The following is a 22,184-nucleotide window of genomic DNA, read 5'->3' as shown; positions in this document are numbered from 1 at the left end:
ACAGAGTATTGAGCTTTTCATGCTATTGTTTCCGAAACTTTTTCGGAGTAAATAAAGCTTTAAAGCACACATAAGCCAATAGCTTATCAAAGCTTGCAAAGCGCTCCGCATAGGATATCGAACACGCAATTAAGCTTTATCCTTAACTTACCACCAATTACCTTTTATGTACTTAAACACTCATACATATGTGCAGCAGGTATTTGTTTATTATTTGCAGTCAGAAAAGCTCATGTGAATTCATTATGTAAGCATCATTGGTAGATGCTGAGCCAAACCTATAAATTCATGAAGTTATTGCGAGTAAGTCCTCTGATTGGCTCATCGAGAACGCGCATTTGGCGAATCAGAGACGCTGGAGTGCTGAGCAACAATAACAATGTGCAGCTGGAGTGCCTTGTGCAATGCTACTATGTAGAAGAGTGCAGTGTATGTGCAGAAGAGGGACAGCAGGTGCCTTTGATTCCTATGCTGCTCGCAACGTTTGTTGTTGTTGCTGCTTTGCCGACATCGTTGTCTTTGGACTCCACGATGAATGATCGTGCGCGTTTGCCGAATAGACACGAAGCTCTGGACGTCGGCTTAAGTTGTGTTTTTGTTTTTATGGCTTCGTTAGCAAGCGAGCTCAGTACATACATATATATACATACATGTGTGAGTATGATTGCGAATGCAGCGTACATGCCGTTCGTGAGCGGGGGAGAAGCAGAGTGAGCGAGACAGAGATTCATTCAATTAGTGTAAGCCGCTAATTTAGCTGACATTTATTTCTGCTGTCAACAAAAAGAGATAGAAATTTGATGTATGTTCGTATATGAATTAAAAAAACGTGCAATTTGTTTACATAAATTTTTAATAATTTTTATTTGATTTTCAATAATAAATATATTAATTTATTTAAATTTCTTTTTTTTTCTTCTTTGTTTTCTTCGTTCGTTTTGTTGTGTTCGCAGTTGTGTTACGTTTTTCAACCACAGTAGTTTTTTTTTCTCATTACTCAATATGTATGTATGTGTGTGAGTGTGAGTACGTGTGGGTGTGTGTGTACATACATATGCCTGCATAAACACAGGCACGCGAAGCTAGAGAGTTTAAAGATTAATTGAAAATGATTTTGCTAAGCAATCGAAAGAAATGTTGCAACAAATTCGAGTAGCGAGTCAGAAGCGTTGCAGTGTTGTTGCATGTTGCATGTTGCACGTTGCATGTGTGAAACACAGTTTGTGATGCAATTAATTGACTTCAATGCCACGTTATGCAGGCCACGTCAAGCCGCATGACATGCACGCTGAGCCAGCTGCTGATAACAGTTACTTTCCCTACTTGTTTCATCGTCCATCTCTAGTTACATATCAAATGTACACTATATTTTATTATATATATATATATATGTATGTATATGTATATATGCATGTATAAATAAACTTTATAGTTTTCTTGTTTAAATTTCAGGATTTCATTTCGTTTCATTTTGGGAGGCAAAAAAGGCACTACAATCTAATAAAGTTGAATGAAAAAGTTGATGAATAAAATCAAGTTTTACATATATATATATATATGATTTATCAATATGTATGCACATATATGAACAAAAATAATATATTGGTGTTTCAAGTACTTGAAGTAATGCTTAAAAATTCGTTAAAATATGTTATTATCATTTCTCATTTGTTTCATTTTTCGCAATGTAATGTTTTGAGGCAAGTTAAAAATGTTAGGCATGCTTGATGTTAAAAGTTTATAATTCGTTATTATTAATAAACAATTGTCCTTCTTCGTTTTCGTCTTCATTATATATATATAAACTAATCGAATTGTATTTGTATTTAGATTTATTTAATATGGTTTTCTTTCCATTCATTAACAGTTGTTTAAAACTATTTTTAGTACACATACATATGTATATATATATATATATAAATGTATATACATATATATACATACACATATACACTTACTTCAATTATTTATAACTCGTCACTTTCTAAAAAAAACTTTTACTTCTGCTCTTCGCATTTTACATTTTAATTTTAGTTTGTTTTTCTCTTTAAAATACAATTAAAAGTGGCAATAAATTAGTTAAACGAAAAAAAAATTAAATAAAATACATTTGAAAGCAGGTAAATAATAAATATTAAAAAAAAAAATACACATAGTTTAACTGCCTTACGTTTAAGTTGTAAATTTTTATTCTCATTTTTTATATATATGTTTTTTATTTGTTAGACAAATCGTAATGCGCACTTAGTTTATAAACAATTTATTTTTTTTTTTTTAGCTTTAGACGGCGCACACATAAGTTGAAAATTAAATATAATAGAACTACATTTATTTGCTGCTCTAAAGTGGGGTTTTTTTATAGCTTTTCCATTTTCTTTTTTTTTTTTAATTTGTATGGGAAAAACTAGTTAATAGAATTGTTTGCATTTGTTATGTATTTTGGTTGCGGTATATATAAGTAGATATCGTATATAGTTTACATTAATATGTCTATATAAATTCATTGCTTAAATCGCTGTACTCTTGTTGCTCTAAATCGTGTGTTGAAATGATGCCGGAACAAGGCGGGGCGGGGCGGGGGCGGGGGCTGGGCTAAGTATTTGGATTGATTGAAGTTGGACGTGATCTTGACCAATATCTCAACAATGTGTTAGCCACAAGCCAATTGAGAGGACAGAGACAAGAGCTTTACTTTATAAACAAATGCAAGAACTTAAGTGTTTATCTGTTCATTGTCGTTCAGTGTTTTGTTTTGTTTTGTTGTGTAGTGTAATCAATATGCATATAGCAACATGTATGTACATGTAATGTAAATAAATAATATAGAAGTTGTATACAGTTAATGATAACGTTATCAGTTACATATACAGTATACTCATATACATATAACTATATATATTTATATATATATTTTTTTATTTATTTTTGTAATTTTTTTTATTAACCCGTTAACACGTTTTAGCGTTATTTATCTGCAACTCTTTTTGTTCGCTGCGATTTTATTTGAATTTTGTTTTAGTTTTACTTTTTCTTTCTGTACTTGGATTTGTGTGTGTGTGCTTTTTTTTTTTTTTTTTGCTTTTTTGTGTTTGTTTTTTTGTTTAATCTTTCAACTAGTTTGCACACGTTATATTTTGACATATTTATGTACGTATATATACTATATAAAAGTTATTCGTTTATTTGTTGTTAATTGTTTTTGCTGCTGCTGCTGTTTGTTGAGGTTTTAAGGAAATGGAAGCGGATGGATATATTATTTCTTCTTGTTGGTCGCCAACATTGGGGCGCTGCGCTGCGGTGTTGTTGGCCGGGACGAGTTCATGCCGCTGTACAAGTACTTGGCCTTCTTCTCGGATGGCTTCAATATCTGCAATGGAAATGGACATGAAGCACACTCGCTGAGCACGCTCAACCCTCAAGTTTTGTACGGATCTTACCTGGAATGAGCACATGAGCGTATCGTCCACGGTCATCATGCCGCCAGCATTGTCGAATTCGCCGCAGTAGTTGGGCGCCGAGAACAGTGTGACCAGCTGACGTCGCGCAAAGAACTCGTAGCCATCCTCAACGACCTAAGAACAATGCAAGGAGATTTAGATTTCGAATTTTAATAGAAATTCATTGGAGTTTCGCAGTCTCACCTGATGCGCACGACATATCAAGTCCAGCTCGTGTCGATTCAAGAATTTTGATACCACATCAACGCCGAAGGTGAAGCTAACGCCACGATCATTCTCGCCCCAGCCCTGGACATCCTTGTCGGGATCGCTCCAGAGCAGATCGCACAGCAGCCCAGTGTCGGGCACATCTGTGGGTCGCATCAGGCGACGAATCTGCTCCATGCCCTGCAGGTCGGGACTGAGGCCGCCGTGGCAGCAAAAGATCTTCTCGTCGATGATTGCGGCCACCGGCAGACAGTTGAAACAGTCTGTGAAGGTCTTCCATAGTTTGACATTATAGCGACGCTTGCACTCGTCGTAAAAGCCTGGCGAGAGACACAAGTATTACAAATAGCATACACAGAGGACCTAGTCATGGATTATAAGAGCATCGCTGGGCAAATTCCTAGCATAAAGCACTACATATACAATATACAAAAACCCTACACATCTAAATAATATACAGTTATTTCTCACTGGCCTCATATTCATTAATAGACCACATATTTTATTTTTTCTCCACAATCTACTTATAATCCACAATCCATGGATTCAGATTTTACTACATTGGTAACATGCGCTCCACTATCTGATAAATTAGTTTCTTTTCCCATAATTAATGGATTCGTGATTTATTACATTAGCAGTTCATATAGGTTCCACTTACAGTCCACATGTGGCTCACAACTGTGCTAAGATCCACATAGCTCAAAGATTAATTGCAGTTCTATCTAATGCATATGCCTTTTATAGAAAAGTTGTCTATCTTACAATCCACATATGTTCTACAATCATATTGCAATCCACATTGTATGTTCCACACTCAAAGGAATTTTTCTTCGATCAAAAACTTGTCTCCCCCTACATTAACACATGTCCTAAAATCGAATTACAATCCACATTGAAAATATGTCTGTACCGCTATCAAATGAATTTTCTACACTTACAATCCACAGGTGTTCCTCGATCATACAATACACACACAGCACAATTACAATCTATCAAACGAATTTAAGTGCATTGATCAAAATATATACACTTACAATCCACATATGTTCCACAATCATATTAAAATTCACTCAATTGTGTTCCTCTACCAAAAGGTTTGCTACACTCGCCACCCACTCTTGCCCCCATAATACTCTTGCAATCCACAAGTCAAACTTAATATACTCTCAATGTGGATGGTACATGATGGTACACGCAATCCACATCCCAAGCAGCAATACACACACACTTACCGTAAATTCTATTAATACTGGCGCACTCGTGATTGCCGCGCAACAAGAAGAAATTCTCGGGATACTTGATCTTGTAGGCCAGGAGCAAACAGATCGTCTCCAGTGACTGCTTGCCCCGGTCCACATAGTCGCCGAGGAACAGATAGTTGGCCGTCGGTGGAAAGCCGCCGTACTCGAACAGCCGCAACAGGTCTGTGTACTGGCCGTGTATGTCGCCGCAGATGATCAGTGGCGCCTCCAGTTCCAGCAGTATGGGCTGCTGCAGGAATATCTCGCGCGACTTCAGACACAAGCCGCGCACCTCCGCCTCCGTCATCTGCACCTGTTTGCCGGTGCGGCAGCTGCGCACTAAAAATACCAAAGATCGTTTTAGTCCAAATACCATATATATACGCACAGATGGCTAAAGACATGTATATATATATATCGAGATGAAGAGACAATTACGCTCTACATATGCAAGAGACTCGAGCACAGGGTAGGTACAACAAACAATTGCCTCGAACATGGCGTACGACTAATTTATCGACGCCCATTTTGTTGCTTAGCCTGTGTGGGCGGGGGCTTGGGGGCTAGTTTCGTTGTCAAGCGCAAGGGAAATGGTGGAAAATAGCTAAGACTTTTTGCTTTTTGCTGTTGTTCTTGCTTTTATTGTTGTTGGTTGTCAAGCACAAAAGCAAAAAAAAAATAAAATAAATAAAATTAAAGAAAAGCAAAAGGAAAAGGAAACAAACAAATGTTGCATGGGCGCAAAGCGTGCGACTTCTGATGCATGTATGAATGCGTGGACACCCGGCCTCGCTGGCAGGGGGCGTGCCAGCGAACGACCTTCAACACAAACACATGCAGAGAAAAAGCGCAAAGCCAGCAGACGACACGTGTGTGTGTATGTGTGTGTGTGTGTGTGTGTGTCAGCTGCATTTGCTGTAGCTTCAATAACATTTTTTATGCGCTGCAAGCAGTCGAAAGAAAAACAAACTCTCTTGCATCATGTATTAGTAAGGCACAACAAGTGGGCGTGTCACATGCCCACTCACACACACACACACGATGAACATAATTCTCCATTCGCTGTCATATTTGCTTTGAAATTCATTTTTTGCATAGCCAAGGGAAACGTCAGCACATCCCTGCGCTGCAAATGCAAGTAGGTCACACCCACACACACACACGCACACACACACAGAAGCACACACACAGAAGCACACACACAGTTCCATACACACATTGTGCTACTGCAGGAAGACTACACAAAAAAAAATTAATTAAATTTGCATACAGAAACTCGCAAAAAAAACTAGATTCGAAAAAAAAAAACAGAAAGTGCTAGCCGAATATTAAATACTCTTAATACCAAAAGCTTTATTTGTGAAATGAAATTTTGTGTAAACAGAAAGCGCATAATATGGAAATGCAAGTCAATAATGAAAATTTATCCACTATCCATTAATAATGCTGTCTGATTTGAAGCATATAAAAACTTGTATAGGTAAACGATTTTTCATGAATATATAATTAAATGCCCTTGAAGTAATACCCAGCAGATCCAATATTTCAAAAAAATTAGCTTGTAAGCTTAGCTGTTCCTACTATGACGCGACTTTGTCTACGGAATCATCACGGATTTCTTGGAATAGAGAAAAATTACAGATGAGCGAACGAAAGTTCCAGCAATGGAACAGCTATATACCTAACTGAACATTCAGAATAGCCAAACTTTCTGAACTGACATTAAATAATCTCTAATACATATGAGTTTCTTATATTGTATCTTAACTTGAAGAATTTCCCATAAGCCTAAAATAATAAAATTAAAATATAAGCATAAACTATATAAACTATATACTATATAGCTGGTTAAGATCAAATACTACTGAATTGAATGTACCTATTTATCTGATTGGTTCGTTCTATGGAGCTAATACCTGATCCCTAATCTATTGGAGTCCGTTTTATTCTACTTCATTTACATAGTATACATATCTTAAAGTTACAGTATATTATATAATATCCGCCACTCTGCTACCAATTCAGTTAGCAAGTCCACTTAGCCTCTTCAGCTACTAGAGAGAGCAGGCTTAGCACACAGAGAGGGAAAGAGCCAGCCAAAACGTTTTGGCCCGAAGTGCAGCTGCCTGAACTTTTCAACTGCAGCTGTGCACAGCTCCTTCGTTTACACCACCCGCCACCCGCCCCACCCCACGCCCACATCTCACACCCATCACCGGACTCCTGGGTTAGTCGAATGCTGAGCCAATGGTCAACGAGGGAGCAGCAGGATTTTCCTCTATTTATAGTCGTCTTTCTAGCTGCCAGCTCCAACAAAATATTTGCATTTGCAATTGCAGCAGCTGTGATTCTTTATAATTAATCAATGTGGAAGCGACGCAAAGGGCAAAGGTCTCCAGCGAATGGACGTGTGGGCGAATGGCCAGCCCCTATCTTAGCTATACTATGGCATTTCCGAAATATTTGTAATTTCATTAATGAATACTCTGTTTCGGCTTTCCATTTATAGTAAAATTTTAACTTAATTACTTTGCAAGTTTAAATTTGTAAGGCAATGTACTTAGCAGCCATTTTCCTCTCGAGTGACCCTTTCATGATTTTCCTTTGCTCCCTCTCTCTGTCTGCTCCCTCTCTCCGCCCGGCACTTGAATTTCCTGCCATTTGCTCTAGTTTTAAATGGATTATGCCTAGATGGCACTCCAACTAATCTGCAGTGATTCTCCACTCTCAACAACGAACAAAGAGATAAACTGATGGGTATAACAGTTACTCGTTGTTTTTGTTTTTCAAGTTTTCCTCAAATTACCCAAAGTGTTTTTATTCAGAAATTATAAGTACCTAAGCAATTAAGCTTTACGTTCTAAAACACTATATACCAAATGCTATTTCGGTCTTGTGTGTATAACAGTTTTGTGTTTCGAGGTTATTACAGTTTTATTTAGTTCTGCTCGAGAAATATTATTTGTATAAACTCTAAATGATGTGTAATTAGAAATTACAAATGTAAAGATGGACGTATAACAGTTTTGTTCCTTCAATTCCTAACAGTTTTGCATTATATCCTACTTAGAACTTTGCACAATGATTCAATTCTGCACCAACTGAAGATTTAATCTATCCATATATCCATCTATTTATGTATATAACTAACTTTTTGCACCTTTCATATCTAGGGCAACATCTGTATAACAGTTTATATCAAATGGATAACAGATTTTTGGAGCCTTTTCCTTTAGCACGTGCTAAATAGATTCGGCACACTTGTCGGAATTTCTTCTTCTTATTGCTGTTCAACACCTTCAAAGAAACTCGAATTGTATTTACATATTCCCAGAGGATTTGTGCTATAAACACTTCCGGTTTGTTGTCTGCTCGATTGCATTTTAATCTCTGTGAAACACTTCAGCCTTTTTTTCATTTGCATGCCCAAGCCCTCGTCCTCATCTGCATTCTCGTTGCGTTTGTTTTCTTTATTATTATTTCCGGGTGTCTGAAGTGTCAGCTCTTAAACTACTTTATTCTACACACCCGCTGAATTACTCAATCTGGCAGTGGATGTTTGTTGTCCTTGTTGCTGTGGCTGTTGCTGTGGCTGTTGCTGTTGCTGTTGCTGTTGCTGTTGCTGCAACACATTCCGAGTTAAGCTAAGCACTAAATTATGCACACAGCAAAGGTTTCATTCTGCCAGCACATGAGATTCGCTTGGCTGTCCGACTCCTGCCAGTGTCTACTCATCCGTCTGCCTGTCCGTCCGGGCAGCATAGCGCCGAACAGCTGCTGTATACTTTTGGGTGCTGCATAATTCGACGCCAAATCTGGGAGCTGGAGGACTATCGAGTGTCTGTCGAGTAGGTTAGCATCTCGCATAAATTATGCAACAGCTGCTCCACTTTGTCTCCACTTTTGTCTTTGCCAGCTGTGCGTGTGTGCGTTTCTGTTTGCATAAAGTCACAAAATCTTATACCGTGACTTCTTCGGAATGAAATACTAAACTATTTATGCTGTGCTATAGTGTGAGGATTAATAGAGTGGGCTATTACTCTGCTAACCATTCTTTTTATTCATTTTACTTAATACAAATTACTTAAATTGTGTTATACTGTTATATATACTGTTATATTTATGGGGAAACCTACTGTTACTCATAGATCAATTAGAGATAGAGGGGAATAGTGAGAAAGAGATGCTGAAAGAGAAAATTAAGTGAGTAGGAAGAAAAAACAAAAAGAAGAGGGCAAAGATAAGGAGAAATGAGAGAAGGAGAAAAAGAAAACGGGGTTAAGCCCAGGGGAAGGAGAATGAGACAGTAAAAATAAGAAGAAGAAGGACAGGACAAATACAAGGAGAATGAGAAGGTAAAACGAAGAAGAAGAACGAGAAAGAGAGGAAGGAGTTAGAAAATCAGAAGGACAGGAAAAGGAGAATGAGAAGGAAAAGGAAAAATAGAAAGAAAAGGCGATGGAGAATAAGGAAAACAAAAAAAATGGAGAAACCGAAAAGAAAAAGGAAGAAGGATGAAGTTGAGAAGAAGCATAGCACAAAAAGTCCAAGAAAATCAGATAAGTAGCAAAAAATTAAAAGAGAAAGAGAAAGAGAGAGAGATATTTTTCATTCGCTTCTCTATGCAAATTTGCGCAGTGCAACAAACCAGCAGCAGAGTCCCCGCAACGTCCCATCGCCTCCCCGTAGGCCAACGAGCTGAATAGACAGTTGTCAACATAAGACAGACATATGGCACACAAGATAGAGGGGCGTAGGGTGCGGTGCGGTGCTGGGCTTAGGCTCACATAAAAATGAAAACAAAATACAAAAAACATAATGTATATATACTATATAAGAGGAAGAACTGTTATGCGTAAGGCAAAAAAGACGCGCGTGTTTGTTTTTCATGCATTTTACATGAGAGATGACGATGCAGAGCACGTGCCACGCCCACCCACATCCATCCACACACGCACGCAGTCAGTCATCGCCCCAGCTCCAGCTCATTTCCCTCTGTCTCAGTGTGTGTCTAACTGGTTCATCATGATTAACATTGTGCCCAGCCCCCGGCCCATGCACATCCCCTCCCAAACGCAAATTAAAAATGTAAAAGATATTACACGTGCCACGTCCTGCAGCCTGGACGAGACTAGCGCGCTGATGCAGCTGATGATAGCTCAACTAATTCGCAACGCTTCAAATTATGCAGCACAGAGCCGTTTAGCTGGATGAAGTGATGAGCGAAAGAGAGCAGAAACAGAGGCAGGCCAATCCGAATTCGCCACACGCTAATTGGGCTATATGAAAGGTTTTGCCCATAGATATAGATTTGTATATCTAATGGAGTGCCAAAGTCACAAGTCAGTTGGTAGTGAGAGAGCTCTAGGCGAGAATACTTGACCAGCTGATATCCTGATCCGGTGTCTTTCAATTTACTCTTGAGTAATAGATGTCCTTAAAATAGATGATATGAAAATATGATGGATGTATTCAAGAGGTTATTGAAAATCCTTATTATACCAAATCCATGCTTTCGTTTCAATGGGAAAAAGATCTGAAGTCCTCAGCCTTTACGTCAGCTACGTAGACTACGTTTAAGCACGTATGCAAGCTATCGACTTTTATCGATAATAAGGAATTGAAATGAAATGATTGAAACATGAGGACAACAGGGCTTTAGGGACGCAGCTTGTCGTCCTGATCATGAATATATACACTTTATTCGGTCTGCCACACCTCCTTTAGCCCCGTTGCATAGAGTTTCCCCAAAGACCCTTATGACCTAAAATACAGTTTTCAAAGAGTGCAGGGTATATATACAGATATCTATAGAAGACAAATAAATTTATATAAATACATATACTCTTGTGTCTAGTCTATACAAACACATCCCTAAATATGTATTGCCTAAAGACTTTGCTAATACTCTTCTTCCCAAAACCTCTCACAGCCATAGTTAGTTTGTCGAGTAGTTTTAGATATGCAAAAATTGTTTCGTTTTATATTGTGAGTGTGGGCGTGCGTGTGCGTGTGAGTGTGCGTATGAGTGTGAGTGTGTTTCTGATGGGGTTTTCTTTCTATTTCTATGTCTGTTTTTCTTTTTTTCTTGCTCGAGATGAAAGCCCTTCTGACAGGCTATTGTAAATAAGATGAGTAGAGATGCCTCGCACTTTTCACTTAATGAAAAATGTGCCTGCCATTTCATGACCCGATTACTCGACAACTCTTCAAGCCAGAGACAGACAGATGCAGAGCCACAGACAGAGCGGCCCATGCAGGGGGTACGGCTCGGCTTGTGGCGGGGGGAGGGGGCGAAAAAAAAAAACTAAAAGTCGGCTTAACTGGAGCAGGCAGAGCTGGCAGAAGTTAAACATCGCCTGGGCAAACTTCAAAGCCAGCTTCCGTGAGGCCAGCGCAGAAATGTAAAAGCCATTTAAGGCACGGCAAAACAGGACGCAACGTACAAGAGGCGTGGCCGCCGAAATGAAAGGTGGGGCACGAGGGCCGGTTGTAGCGACAAGCCTTTAGCAGTTGTAACGTCATGCAGCGTAACGCTGCAAAAGCAAAAGCAAATTAAGTGAAAAGCCTTTTCAAATGAACGCTGAGATAAGGCAGGACGGCGCTAAGGATGCAAACTTAAAGCTGAGCATTTCCGCTCTATGCAAACGAGGCGCAAACAGTTGATAGCAGCAAACAAGACGCAGCTCAGCCAGCCAGCAGAGGCTGTGCAAACACGCTCGCTGCCTAATTGTTGCACACTATTTTGATACTCGCTTGCAAACTGTACGGAGTATATTCGTATTGCGCAATGTGTATATTGTCACACCTTCGTACGATTATCTATTTTTGTATTCAGTTTATACTTTTATTTATTTAATATATTATTTATTAATTTTTTTATTTATTAAATTTTTTTTTATTTTATTGACCTACTATACTATATTTTTTTGTTTTATTTATTTTATTTAAGTTATACTTCTATTATAATTATTTTTATTATTATTTTTTTTTACCATTATTTTTTATTATTATTATTTTTTTTTACCATTATTTTTTATTATTAGTATTTTAATATTAATTTTATTATTATTATTTTTTATTGTTATTATTTTTATTATTATTTTTTTTTTTATTGAAGTTCATTTCATATTATTTTTTTTTATTTTTCTTTTTTTATTGTTATTATTATTTTTATTATTATTATTTTTTTTTTTATTATTATTTTTATTATTTTTTTTTTTTATTTTTTATTATTTTTTTTTATTTTTTATTTTTTTTTTAATTTTTTATATTTTTTTATATTTTTATTTATTTATTTTTTTATATATATTTTTTTTTATTTCTTTTTTTTTTATTTTTTTTTTTATTATCAGGGTAATTCAGGGTAAAATGTTTCTTATTGTTTTTTTAAGTTTTTTTTTTTTTTTTTTTGTATTTATCGGGCATATACATATGTAAGACTTCAAGCCTGTAGCTGGTATAGCTGTGCTATGGTTTATCATACGTATAGACGGACGGATAGCAAGATAATAGACTCTTTTACTTCATAAATGAGTATTCTAAGGTTTATTTTGATTGATATATACAGTATAACCCGGGTTTAGCGACTACCTATAACGTCCGTACGCCAATTGCAGATTTCACTATATTTCTAAATATATCAATTTATACATTCCACAAATTTCGTAATCTCATTCACTGCTGAGTTTCTTTCGAAAAATTCCATGTAAATAGTTTGGTTTGAGCCAAATGCTTCTAGACCGTGAACGTGTAGAATGCAGTCAGTTCGGCCCGCCCGATTGCATTGTTCTACATTGATTAATCTAATTTTTGTTAAAGTAAATATTATGATTTTTATTTTTATTAGTCCGCCTTTCCTTATTCATTATTGAGAATCAGAATTATAATCAATTTCTGATTGCTCCTAAATCTGTATATATTTAATATGTGTATATATATTGATGTGATTACTAAAAACTTCAGTAAACGTAATCCCCTTATGTGGTCTTCTAGTTGAGAGTCCTTAAGTGCGTGCTGCCAGCTGCTGGACTATGCACAAAGCCAAGTGAACTTCGTTCGGCAAATGAATCCACACAAAAGCATTACAAAGTGCATTAGTTGAGCTCTGGCTCGAACAACTACCAACAGCATATTTTGCATTAGACTGTAGAAAACCACTTGGCAGCGGTTAAACTTAATGCACTTCAGCAAAGCTGACGAAGGGAGAGAGAGAGAGCGAGAGAGGGATGACCGAGGACGAAAGGTGAGCTGAAGCGCCAAAGCAACTCAATTGCCAGGAAAATAATTATCACTAACTAAAGTTGAGCGACGTTCTCAAAGTTTGCATTTAGCCAGGCAAGTGGAGCACTTAATACACACACACACACACTTAGCCAAGGGTCAATTGGGTTTCTATTTTAATTTCAAATCGAATCTGTTGACCGATGCCTCAAGAACTGCGCAGTTGGCAGAAACTTTGCCATCAAGCAATATGCAAACGCTTGGCTACAAATTTAATTAACATTTTGGCCAGCATGTAAAGCAAACACACGCACACTGTGTGCGTGTGTGTGTGTGTGTGAGTGAGTGTGAAAGTGCGTTCAATCAGCCACAACCACATTGACCCACATTGTCCACTTTGGGACAGCGCCCCAGCTCCACGCTCCCTGCTCCACTTTCCACTTCCCGCTTCTCCTTCACGATCGAAGTCGCTTTGACCTTCGTTTGGTCAATCGATAAGCCGTCGCCGCCTGCTGGCAATTAGAGTGTTTGATTACAGGGTTCAATGTCGAAATGTTGTTGCTGTTGCTGCTTCTGCTTCTATTCCTTTGCCGAGGCAACAATTTGCATGCCACTATTGTCATTAATTGCCACGCCCTGCCCGCCGGCGGGCCATTGCGTGCTTAAGTTGAAATTGCGCCGAATGAAGCAAAGATAACAACCACACAGCCACAGCCACAGCCACAGCCAGAGCCACCACAGCCAGAGCTCAAGCAACAACAATAGCAGCTGCAGCCATCAACCACAAGGCTAGAGCCGAAACGCCTGTGGGCCAGGCCAGGCCAGGCCAGGCTAGGTCAGGCCAGCGCACGTTGATTAAGGACAAGAAGTGCAAGAAAATTCCATTTTAAATTCTTGTCGTTGCCCGAAACTAGGCAATGCATATTTCACTTGCTCGAAAATGCTTCCGTTTTGCATTGACCCACTTGGCAGGCGGCTGTGCCTGAAGTCAGCACCACTGCAGGACGGCGAGGCGGGGCAGAGAGCAGGTAAATCGGTTGGGCAAAGACGCCAAAACTTTTTGAAACTAAATCAATGAAATGGCAGCGAAATTGGCAAAGTTTTTTTTGCGAAGAACCCGATTCAGTTATAAAAAAAAAAAAAAACCTGAGCAACAAACAAAATGCTGTAAACTTGGCTTTCAAGTGCGTCCAATGAAGCAAATCGGTTAACCGTTAAATGTTTCGTAACGCTCATTTTCATATCTACAGCATTTCAGTTAGCCAGCCAGTTAGCTAGCGAATCGGTTAAGTTTCTAATAAGCCCAGTGGAATGCCATAAAAGTTCAACGAGAATCGAATTCGTTTGATTTGTTTGCTTTTGCATCTACTACTTCGCATGCCCCAAAGGCGTGTCATGCAACACCGAATCCGGGCTGTGAAGCATCATCATTGTTGTTCCCATTCGCTGCCACGGAATGCCACGGAAAATTGCCCAAAATGTTTGCAACCAAGAGGCAGCAGCAGGGGCAGCAGCAGGGGCAGGGGCAGGGGCAGTGGCAACGGCAACGGCAACGAAATCGCCACGTGGGCGAAAACATATTTGTAAATGCTTCCGTTTTCCATTGACCCAGTTGAGCGGAAGGCTACGCTGAGCCGGGCAGAGGGCACACCAGCGCCGTGGCGCTGCTTGTAGGCGTTCGAAATTTGCTTAAAAATCGCCACTTGGACACGTGACGGCAGCACAGCACCACCACAACGGCGACTGTACCACCACGCCCAATGCCCAATGGCCCAGCCCTCATTTAAGCACATTAGCGCTGATTATAACGGCATTTACATGACAGGCACATGAGTGCAACGAGTGGGCGGGGCGGGGGCAGGGGGTAAAGGGGGGGGGGGGGGGGGCTGGTGTTAGTTGCTGCAATTGTGCCGAGTGGCAAGAAATTGCTCAATGCAATTGCACGCGGCGTATGCGCAATATCTTCTTATTTAACTATACACACACATGTCTATATGTGTGTGTGTGTGTGTGTGTGTGTGTATCTGTGTGTTTGCTTCATTGGAAATGCTTAATGGAGCCATAAAATAAACATTGTGCAATTAACATTGAGCAAAAGCCAAAGTGAAAACGAAGCTAAATTCAATTATAAACCAAATTGTCTATAAAATCGAATTAAAGCAACAACAACAACAACAACAACGAAAACAACAACAAAATTCGAGCCAAAAATGAAATCCAAACAAACGCCAGGCGAATGTTTTGCTGCTCGCTGGCCTGGCAACACAATTCAATTAATACACTGCCACAACAAGGAATATGCCAAATGGGGCATTTTGTGATTCCAAAGTTGGGAATTTTTGAGATTTGTTTGAAACTCATTTCAATTGAAATAATGATGCTGCTGTTCGTCAAACTAATCGCACGCAATTGATTTGCTTAAATAAGCTTGTTTGAGCAAATTTCACGCAATTCTTCAATCAATCAATCGACCAACAAGACTGTCTGATTAATTAAAGCCCATTGCGGTTAGGGCCAAGTCTAGGCACTTGTCTACGTCGACTAAGCACAGGCAATTAAATCGACAGATTTTCGCCAAAAATAGCCAAAAACAAATGCTGAAAACATTTAAATAATATGTGGAAAAATACGGCTAAATAAAACACATAAATATTAAAAATAATATAAATAATATAAGCCATTTAAGAAGTAATTTAATAAATAAAAGAAATAGCACTCGTATTTTAATCAAGTTTATATATATTTTTTGAGTTATCAGCTCTATTGCTCCAACACGTTTTCTAAGTTCTTTAGCTGCTCTTCACGCTCCTTGATCTGAGCAGAGAGATTATCCAGCGTCTCCTGCATGCGCAAGAGCTGAGCTTGAATTGGCTTTGCCTATATAAGACGTTCTCCCCCCGTTCGATGTTCACTTGCTTGAGTGAAATGAATGAGAGCTCTATTAAATCGAAATTCAGGGCAATCAGAGATTGCTCTCATATTTGCGTGATGCAGGCCACAAATATTGCCTTCGCATCTAAGCATTCTTGATTAAGCAAGCAGCATACGATTCTCCATCCAATTGACTGCATTGAAATATAATTCTGCTGTTCTAGACTATGCCCATTTATTGCGCATACGCACTGTTTGCCATATAAATAATTGCTTGCATTTGATTTTACATGCAGGCAAGTAGGTATGCGAATCAGAACATCAATAAAAACAACTAAATCCTGCTCAGCTTTATTTCGCTTAAAGCACAGACTGACTCAAATTCAAATTATTTCATCTTTCTTAGGGTATTTGCTGTTAGAGCTTTTTCTTTCGTGCTGCTCTTAGATTTGTTAGCGAGCATTTCATAAGAGGGCCACATGTTAAGTGTAGCGCACGCACACACACACGCACACACACACACACACACACACTGGCAGACTGGCACTGAAATTGTTTGATTATGCAAAGAGTTTCGAGCATACATTGCATCTGCAGCGATTGGTTAGCGATTGCTTGGCAAACAGAATAACAAAGCGAATCAAAGCAATTCCGAGTCGCTGATTCCTGCTGGCGTTCGCCATTTCGATGGCAAAATTCCCATCCATGGCTAAATTGTGTTGCAGCCGTCGATGCGATCTATTGTGGCAGCAGCTGCTGTTGCTGTCGTTACTACTGTTGCTGTTGTTGTTGTTGCTACTACTACTGCTACCCTCCCAATTACAGGAAAGCGCGCCGCAGTATTCGCCTACCCGCGCAGTCGAATCTGTTGACAGGCGAAAGTAAACGAAGGCAAACACACAGAGACACATGCGCTGGCAAGCAGAGAGACAGCCAATGTGCTTTCTACTTCAGTGCGTGCCACGTTGCGTATGCGCGCTATTTATAAAAATCAATTTCTGCCTTGGCAAGCAGCGCAACTACAGCGACGACGACGACGACGGCGACGTGGAAAAGCAACGCAAACAAACAAATCAGAAACAAACAGCGGCAAGAAATAAATAAATAATGTTGCTGCTACAAGCACCCGACAGCAACAACAAACAGCAACAACAACTACAACACGCACGTCTGACAACATGGAAGCAAATACAATTTCACCTGATTGCCTATAAAGTTGTTTTCGAACAGATCTCAATCTGATATCCGCTGATAAGGTCATGCGAATTGCCCAAACTTTGAACTTGTCAATTGACATAAATGCTATTGGAATATAACAGATTGCTGTAGATCAAAGAGCCAGAGCTTTGTGAAAGAGATCTTAAACAAACCAAATATATTCAATATATCTATATATATATATATATATATATATATATATATATTGGTGTCATGTAGAGCGCAACCGAACTGTAACAGACAGATCGTAGATCATCATAGAGTATGTAGTTCTGTAACTATAGGCATTACCATTACGGGGGGGAAAAAATAGTAACTTGAAGAAAATGAAGTGAATGTTTCAACGAAAACTAGAAATATACAATATCCACTTACTAAAGGAGCTGAACTGTTTGGACGAGAGCAAGATCGATAACAGCATAAATTGTATCGATCAATAATTTTTATCATTGATTGCTGATATCATTTAGTGCATAGCTCAAAGACCAAATAAGTGATCTACTTAGTGTATTGGATAGTTTAGCTTTACTTATGAGTACTTTCATAAACACTAGAGCTGTACGGCGATCGATAATAATATCGATCAATAATCGACAGTATACATAAGTATATAAATATATATAATTAGTATATAAATATATATAATATGTATATACATATATATAATAATAATAATAATATAGACACTCTATGATATATGTATTTAACATTTTTACAAATTTCCCTTTGCTTATATATATCTATATATTCTCCTACATATGTATATTCACACCATCTAATTATAAATTATCTAGTAATTGATCTCTGCTTCTCTTGCCATTTACCATTTACAATACATTTTAATATATTAAGTGAACTTAAATTATCTCAATGTATATTCTCTAATGGCTCTTTAGGCTTCACTTCAGCTTCCCCTTGAACTCTGTTAATGCTAATCTCAATTATGTTGCCTAGGCACGAGATTATGCGCATACGAAAAATTGTATGCTCTATGCTCTAATTACACGTTGTTGCCATGACAATAAAGCAAATTTAGTTTTAGGCAATGAGATGTTTATTTGTGAAAAAAAAAAAATATTCCAATTGGATAAATAATAAAAAATCGATACAGCATAGATCGCTATAGCTCATACAACCACAGATGATTTATTTAATTTTTTTAACTTTAATCCTTTTGCTCATCGCTTTTACTTTCCCGTAGCCACATTTGCTTATCATCTCTCATGTCGTCCATATCATTATTCATGTATATTCATGCTGCATAGTTATACTGATTTAAAATTTCACTGCCTAGGTCGAGTGCAGTTCTTCCTCTCTTTCCTTCTCGCACAATTTCTGTCTGTCTTTTTCCCCCACTCGCTTCCTTTTCGGCTCTTTCCTAACTATATGCTACTGCCAACATTTGCCCTGCCACGCCCTCTTTCTTATGCCTGCTGCCTGCGTCGCTTCGCTCTGCTCTCGCTAGAAAACAATGACAGTCTTGAAGGCAGCGCGTGCAACAACAACAACAGCAGCAACAACAACAACGCTAAATCTTATAAAATAAACATTTATTTTTAGCACTAGTCGTTCCTTGTTGTTGTTGTTGTTGTTGTTGCTGTTGTTTTGGCTGCTGCTGTTTTTCCTTTAGGTTTTCTTGTTAATTCCCAACTGGCAAAATGAAAAATGGCAAAATGAAGAGAAACAAAAAACCAGAAAAAAAAAATAAAAAAACAGAGAGAACTTAAAGCCGAAGGCAAATGCAAAAAATCGACAAAAAAAAAGGAAAAGAAAAGCAAAAACTACTTTAGCAAGCGCCACAAGCAGTAGCTAATAATACAAATGCCATTTGTGAGCACAAAAAAAAAAAAAAAAACGAACACAGAGAGCAAAAATGGCCGCCCTGCACGTCACAAATCCCAACTCGCCACACACACACACATACACACCACACAAATTGCAAGCACCCCTGAGGCAGCTGCCATAAGCCGCCTTTGCGTATTGTCATTATCCGCCTGCCCAGCGATCGATTTGCACTCAGCGAATGCTTAACGCCCTCTATATAGCTGCAGCTATATGCTATAAGTATGTATATATATATATATATATATATATATATATATATATATATATATATATATATATATATATATATATATATAGATATATACAGCATTTATTGATCAATCCACATCTAGTATATGGATATACACTATATATATATATATATATGTACATCTCTAGCTGTTGTTCCATCTGTCGCGCTCAGAGTGCAAATTCCAATTTATTTACTTGGGGGTCTTTGCTTAATTAGCGGCTTGTCGTAGCTTTGCTGCTGTTCTTGTTACTGTTGTTGTTGTTGTTGCTGTAGCCATTGTTATTCACATTTTTTATTATTATTATTTTTTTTTATTTTATTTAGTTTTTTTTGAGGAGGAGGAAGCGCAACGACGACACGGAAGCTTTTGCGAATGGCTCTCTCCCACTCAGCCACAATTTGGCAGCTAGCAAACACACACACGGACACACACACAACTACCAGCTACCCTATATTCACACTCCACATGGCTAGCACCTCTTTGGATCGACGCCAGCTTTGCCAAGTCGCATGCTGATTCATATTCAAGCATTCAACTGCTCGACTAGCTCGACTAGCTCGAGCATTCAAATAGCCGAATGGTTTTTTCGAGCATTCGTTTTTGGCATGTTTTTAGCTTATTCAACGCTTCTCACTTATCTTATCGCCAATCATTGAAACAAGCACAACGCAACGACCTTAAAGAAAATCAAATTTTATTAAAAATATACAAAATTATATTCCATTCCCCATACTGACGAGGCCAACGGCAGCTAGCCAGCGAGCATAATGATTCGTCTGCTGATGGGTTCTAGGTTTTTGCCTTTTGGCGATCCGTTCCACTCGTTGTCATCCAAGCCATTTGTCATCTTTCGCATATATCGTTTATCTACCGCTCTATATTGACACATTCAGGCAAGTGAGAATCGGAATGAGAACGCGACTGGCCGAAGCGAATTGATTCACATTTGTGTTGTTTTATTTTGATTTCGTTTATGAATGCCCAAATACAATAAAAATTGATAAACAAATATTCAATTAAAAGATGAGTCAATTATGGAGCGTTGCCATATCTCTTCCAGATAACATTTCCAGACTGCCGAATATCCTACATAGAAACTAAACAAGTTTCTATCATTTGTAGTTAAATTCCTTAAGCTTCACAGAACTTAACTGCATTCCGAAAGAATTCATTATAATAACAAGTAAGAGAGCCTCAGTCGAGTCTGCTCGACTACGAGATCACATGAAAACACGAAATTGTCTAATATACACAAAAATCTATATATTTCATTTGGAGACTCTAGCTACAAAAGCGAACTCTAGTTTTATAATTGCTGACAATAACACTAAAACGGAAATAGTTATGGGTTTTTTGAAACTAGCTCGATTCACGTGACCTATACAAAAATTTCAAGTCTCTAACTCTAAAAGATTCTGAGATCAACGCGTTCAAGCATATATGTATATGTAGATACTTTATGGAGGCTGTAACGCCAAGACCTGCTTCTTACATACTTGTTAACAAAACCATTATAGCCCGATATTCCATTTTCAATGGGTATACAAAACAAATATTCTTATAGCTGCGGAACAAAAAATGTGAATGCAAGCTCGCCATATTTCATAGAATTGTGTTGCTATATTACATAAATTACTAGGTAAGTTTTATTTGCTAAGCAAAACAGTTTTACTTAAGATCTTAAAGTGGAATTCTGCGCCATTGTTTCTGCCGCAAATATTCGACAAGAACAGTTGAGAGTGCTTAAGTTGAGCGTGCACGACTTGGAAATACCCAAACCAAGTCTAAATTCGACTCTATAGCGGGAATTAATTGTGCTCTTAACAAAAATTTCTGAGCGTACAATGCAGCATAGGGAAAAAACACAGCAGATGTGCCCAAGGAACGAGATAATGTTATCGATAATTATCGATAATAAGAAAATGGGATGAACTATTATTATATAAACAGGACGGCCACGCCTCCTCCAAACTGTTACTGTTTACACCAAACCAATATACCCCGAAATGTCATTTTCAACCTATTTAATGGGTATCAAAAAATGTTGTCAAGACTCAGGCATATTTGTAGTACAAAAGAATGGGAAAATGAAATTGAAATAGCCAGAAGTAATTCCACAGCCGACATGGATAAATTTGTTTTCGAATTCCATTCCCTTGCACTGTTGTAATTTTTCTAGGTAAATTTAAACTTGCCAAAATTTACAATTTAAACAGCAGCGTATAACAGTTTTAGCACAGTTTTCTCTTGTGTTTTTATTACAATCAGAAAACAATATTTTTTCGTGGCGATTCTTTTTTATCTTACGCATTTCATTTCATTAATTATAAAGCAGTTGGCCCACTCGCCTGCTCGACAACAGTTTCTCGTCTACTCATTCGCATCTTTTCTTTCGTCATTTCGTTCTTTCAGCTGGCTTTCCGCAACCCCTTTAGAAGGTTTGGGGTGCAGTTGTTTAAATATTTGCATGGCCTATTTGTTAATTAATAATAACGCTAGAGAGCTTGTCGTCTGTCCCCCTGTTCTCCTAGTCAGGACAGGAGTCCACGCTGCCATGGACTTTGCGTCCCATTGCGTCTGGCCCACTAGACGTTCCATCCCGTTTGCTCATTGACGTAATTTTCGATTTTATTTATTTACAAGTTGCCTTGAATGTTGTTGTTGTTGTTGCCTTTGTTTTATAATTGCTGTTTTTTTTTTTTTTTGGTTTTGTTTTTTGTATCGCTCATTGGGCTGCATTAGAGCTAAACCAGGTCTCAGCCTTGGATTAGAGGACTTGTGGCACTTCACTGTGAACCTAACACCTTAAAGACCGCAGCCAATGTCGCTTAAAAACCGTGTCACGAGCCGCAACAACAACAACCACAACAACAACAACATCTACT

General features: G+C 38.2%; 2 protein-coding genes across 2 annotated transcripts in view; one reads left to right on the top strand and one right to left on the bottom strand.

The window, feature by feature from the left end:
- Positions 1–22,184, top strand: part of LOC149090717 (uncharacterized) — an 86,350-nt gene that overhangs the window by 32,186 nt on the left and 31,980 nt on the right. The window lies entirely within an intron of this gene.
- Positions 2,197–22,184, bottom strand: part of flw (protein phosphatase 1 catalytic subunit flapwing) — a 34,257-nt gene continuing 14,269 nt past the window's right edge. The window contains exons 3-6 of the mRNA XM_089263101.1: positions 4,901–5,248; positions 3,642–3,985; positions 3,438–3,572; positions 2,197–3,367 (exon numbers count right to left, since the gene is read on the bottom strand). Coding sequence (XP_089119227.1) covers positions 3,254–3,367; positions 3,438–3,572; positions 3,642–3,985; positions 4,901–5,248 — 941 coding nt within the window. The 3' untranslated portion in view covers positions 2,197–3,253. The remainder of the gene's footprint in view (positions 3,368–3,437; positions 3,573–3,641; positions 3,986–4,900; positions 5,249–22,184) is intronic.

The sequence above is a fragment of the Drosophila navojoa genome, chromosome X (genome assembly GCF_054131105.1).
Source record: "Drosophila navojoa isolate 15081-1374.11 chromosome X, UAZ_NAV_1.0, whole genome shotgun sequence".
Lineage (NCBI taxonomy): Eukaryota > Metazoa > Arthropoda > Insecta > Diptera > Drosophilidae > Drosophila > Drosophila navojoa.
The sequence above is the reverse complement of the archived record's forward strand: the minus strand, read 5'-3'. Positions and strand labels throughout refer to the sequence as shown.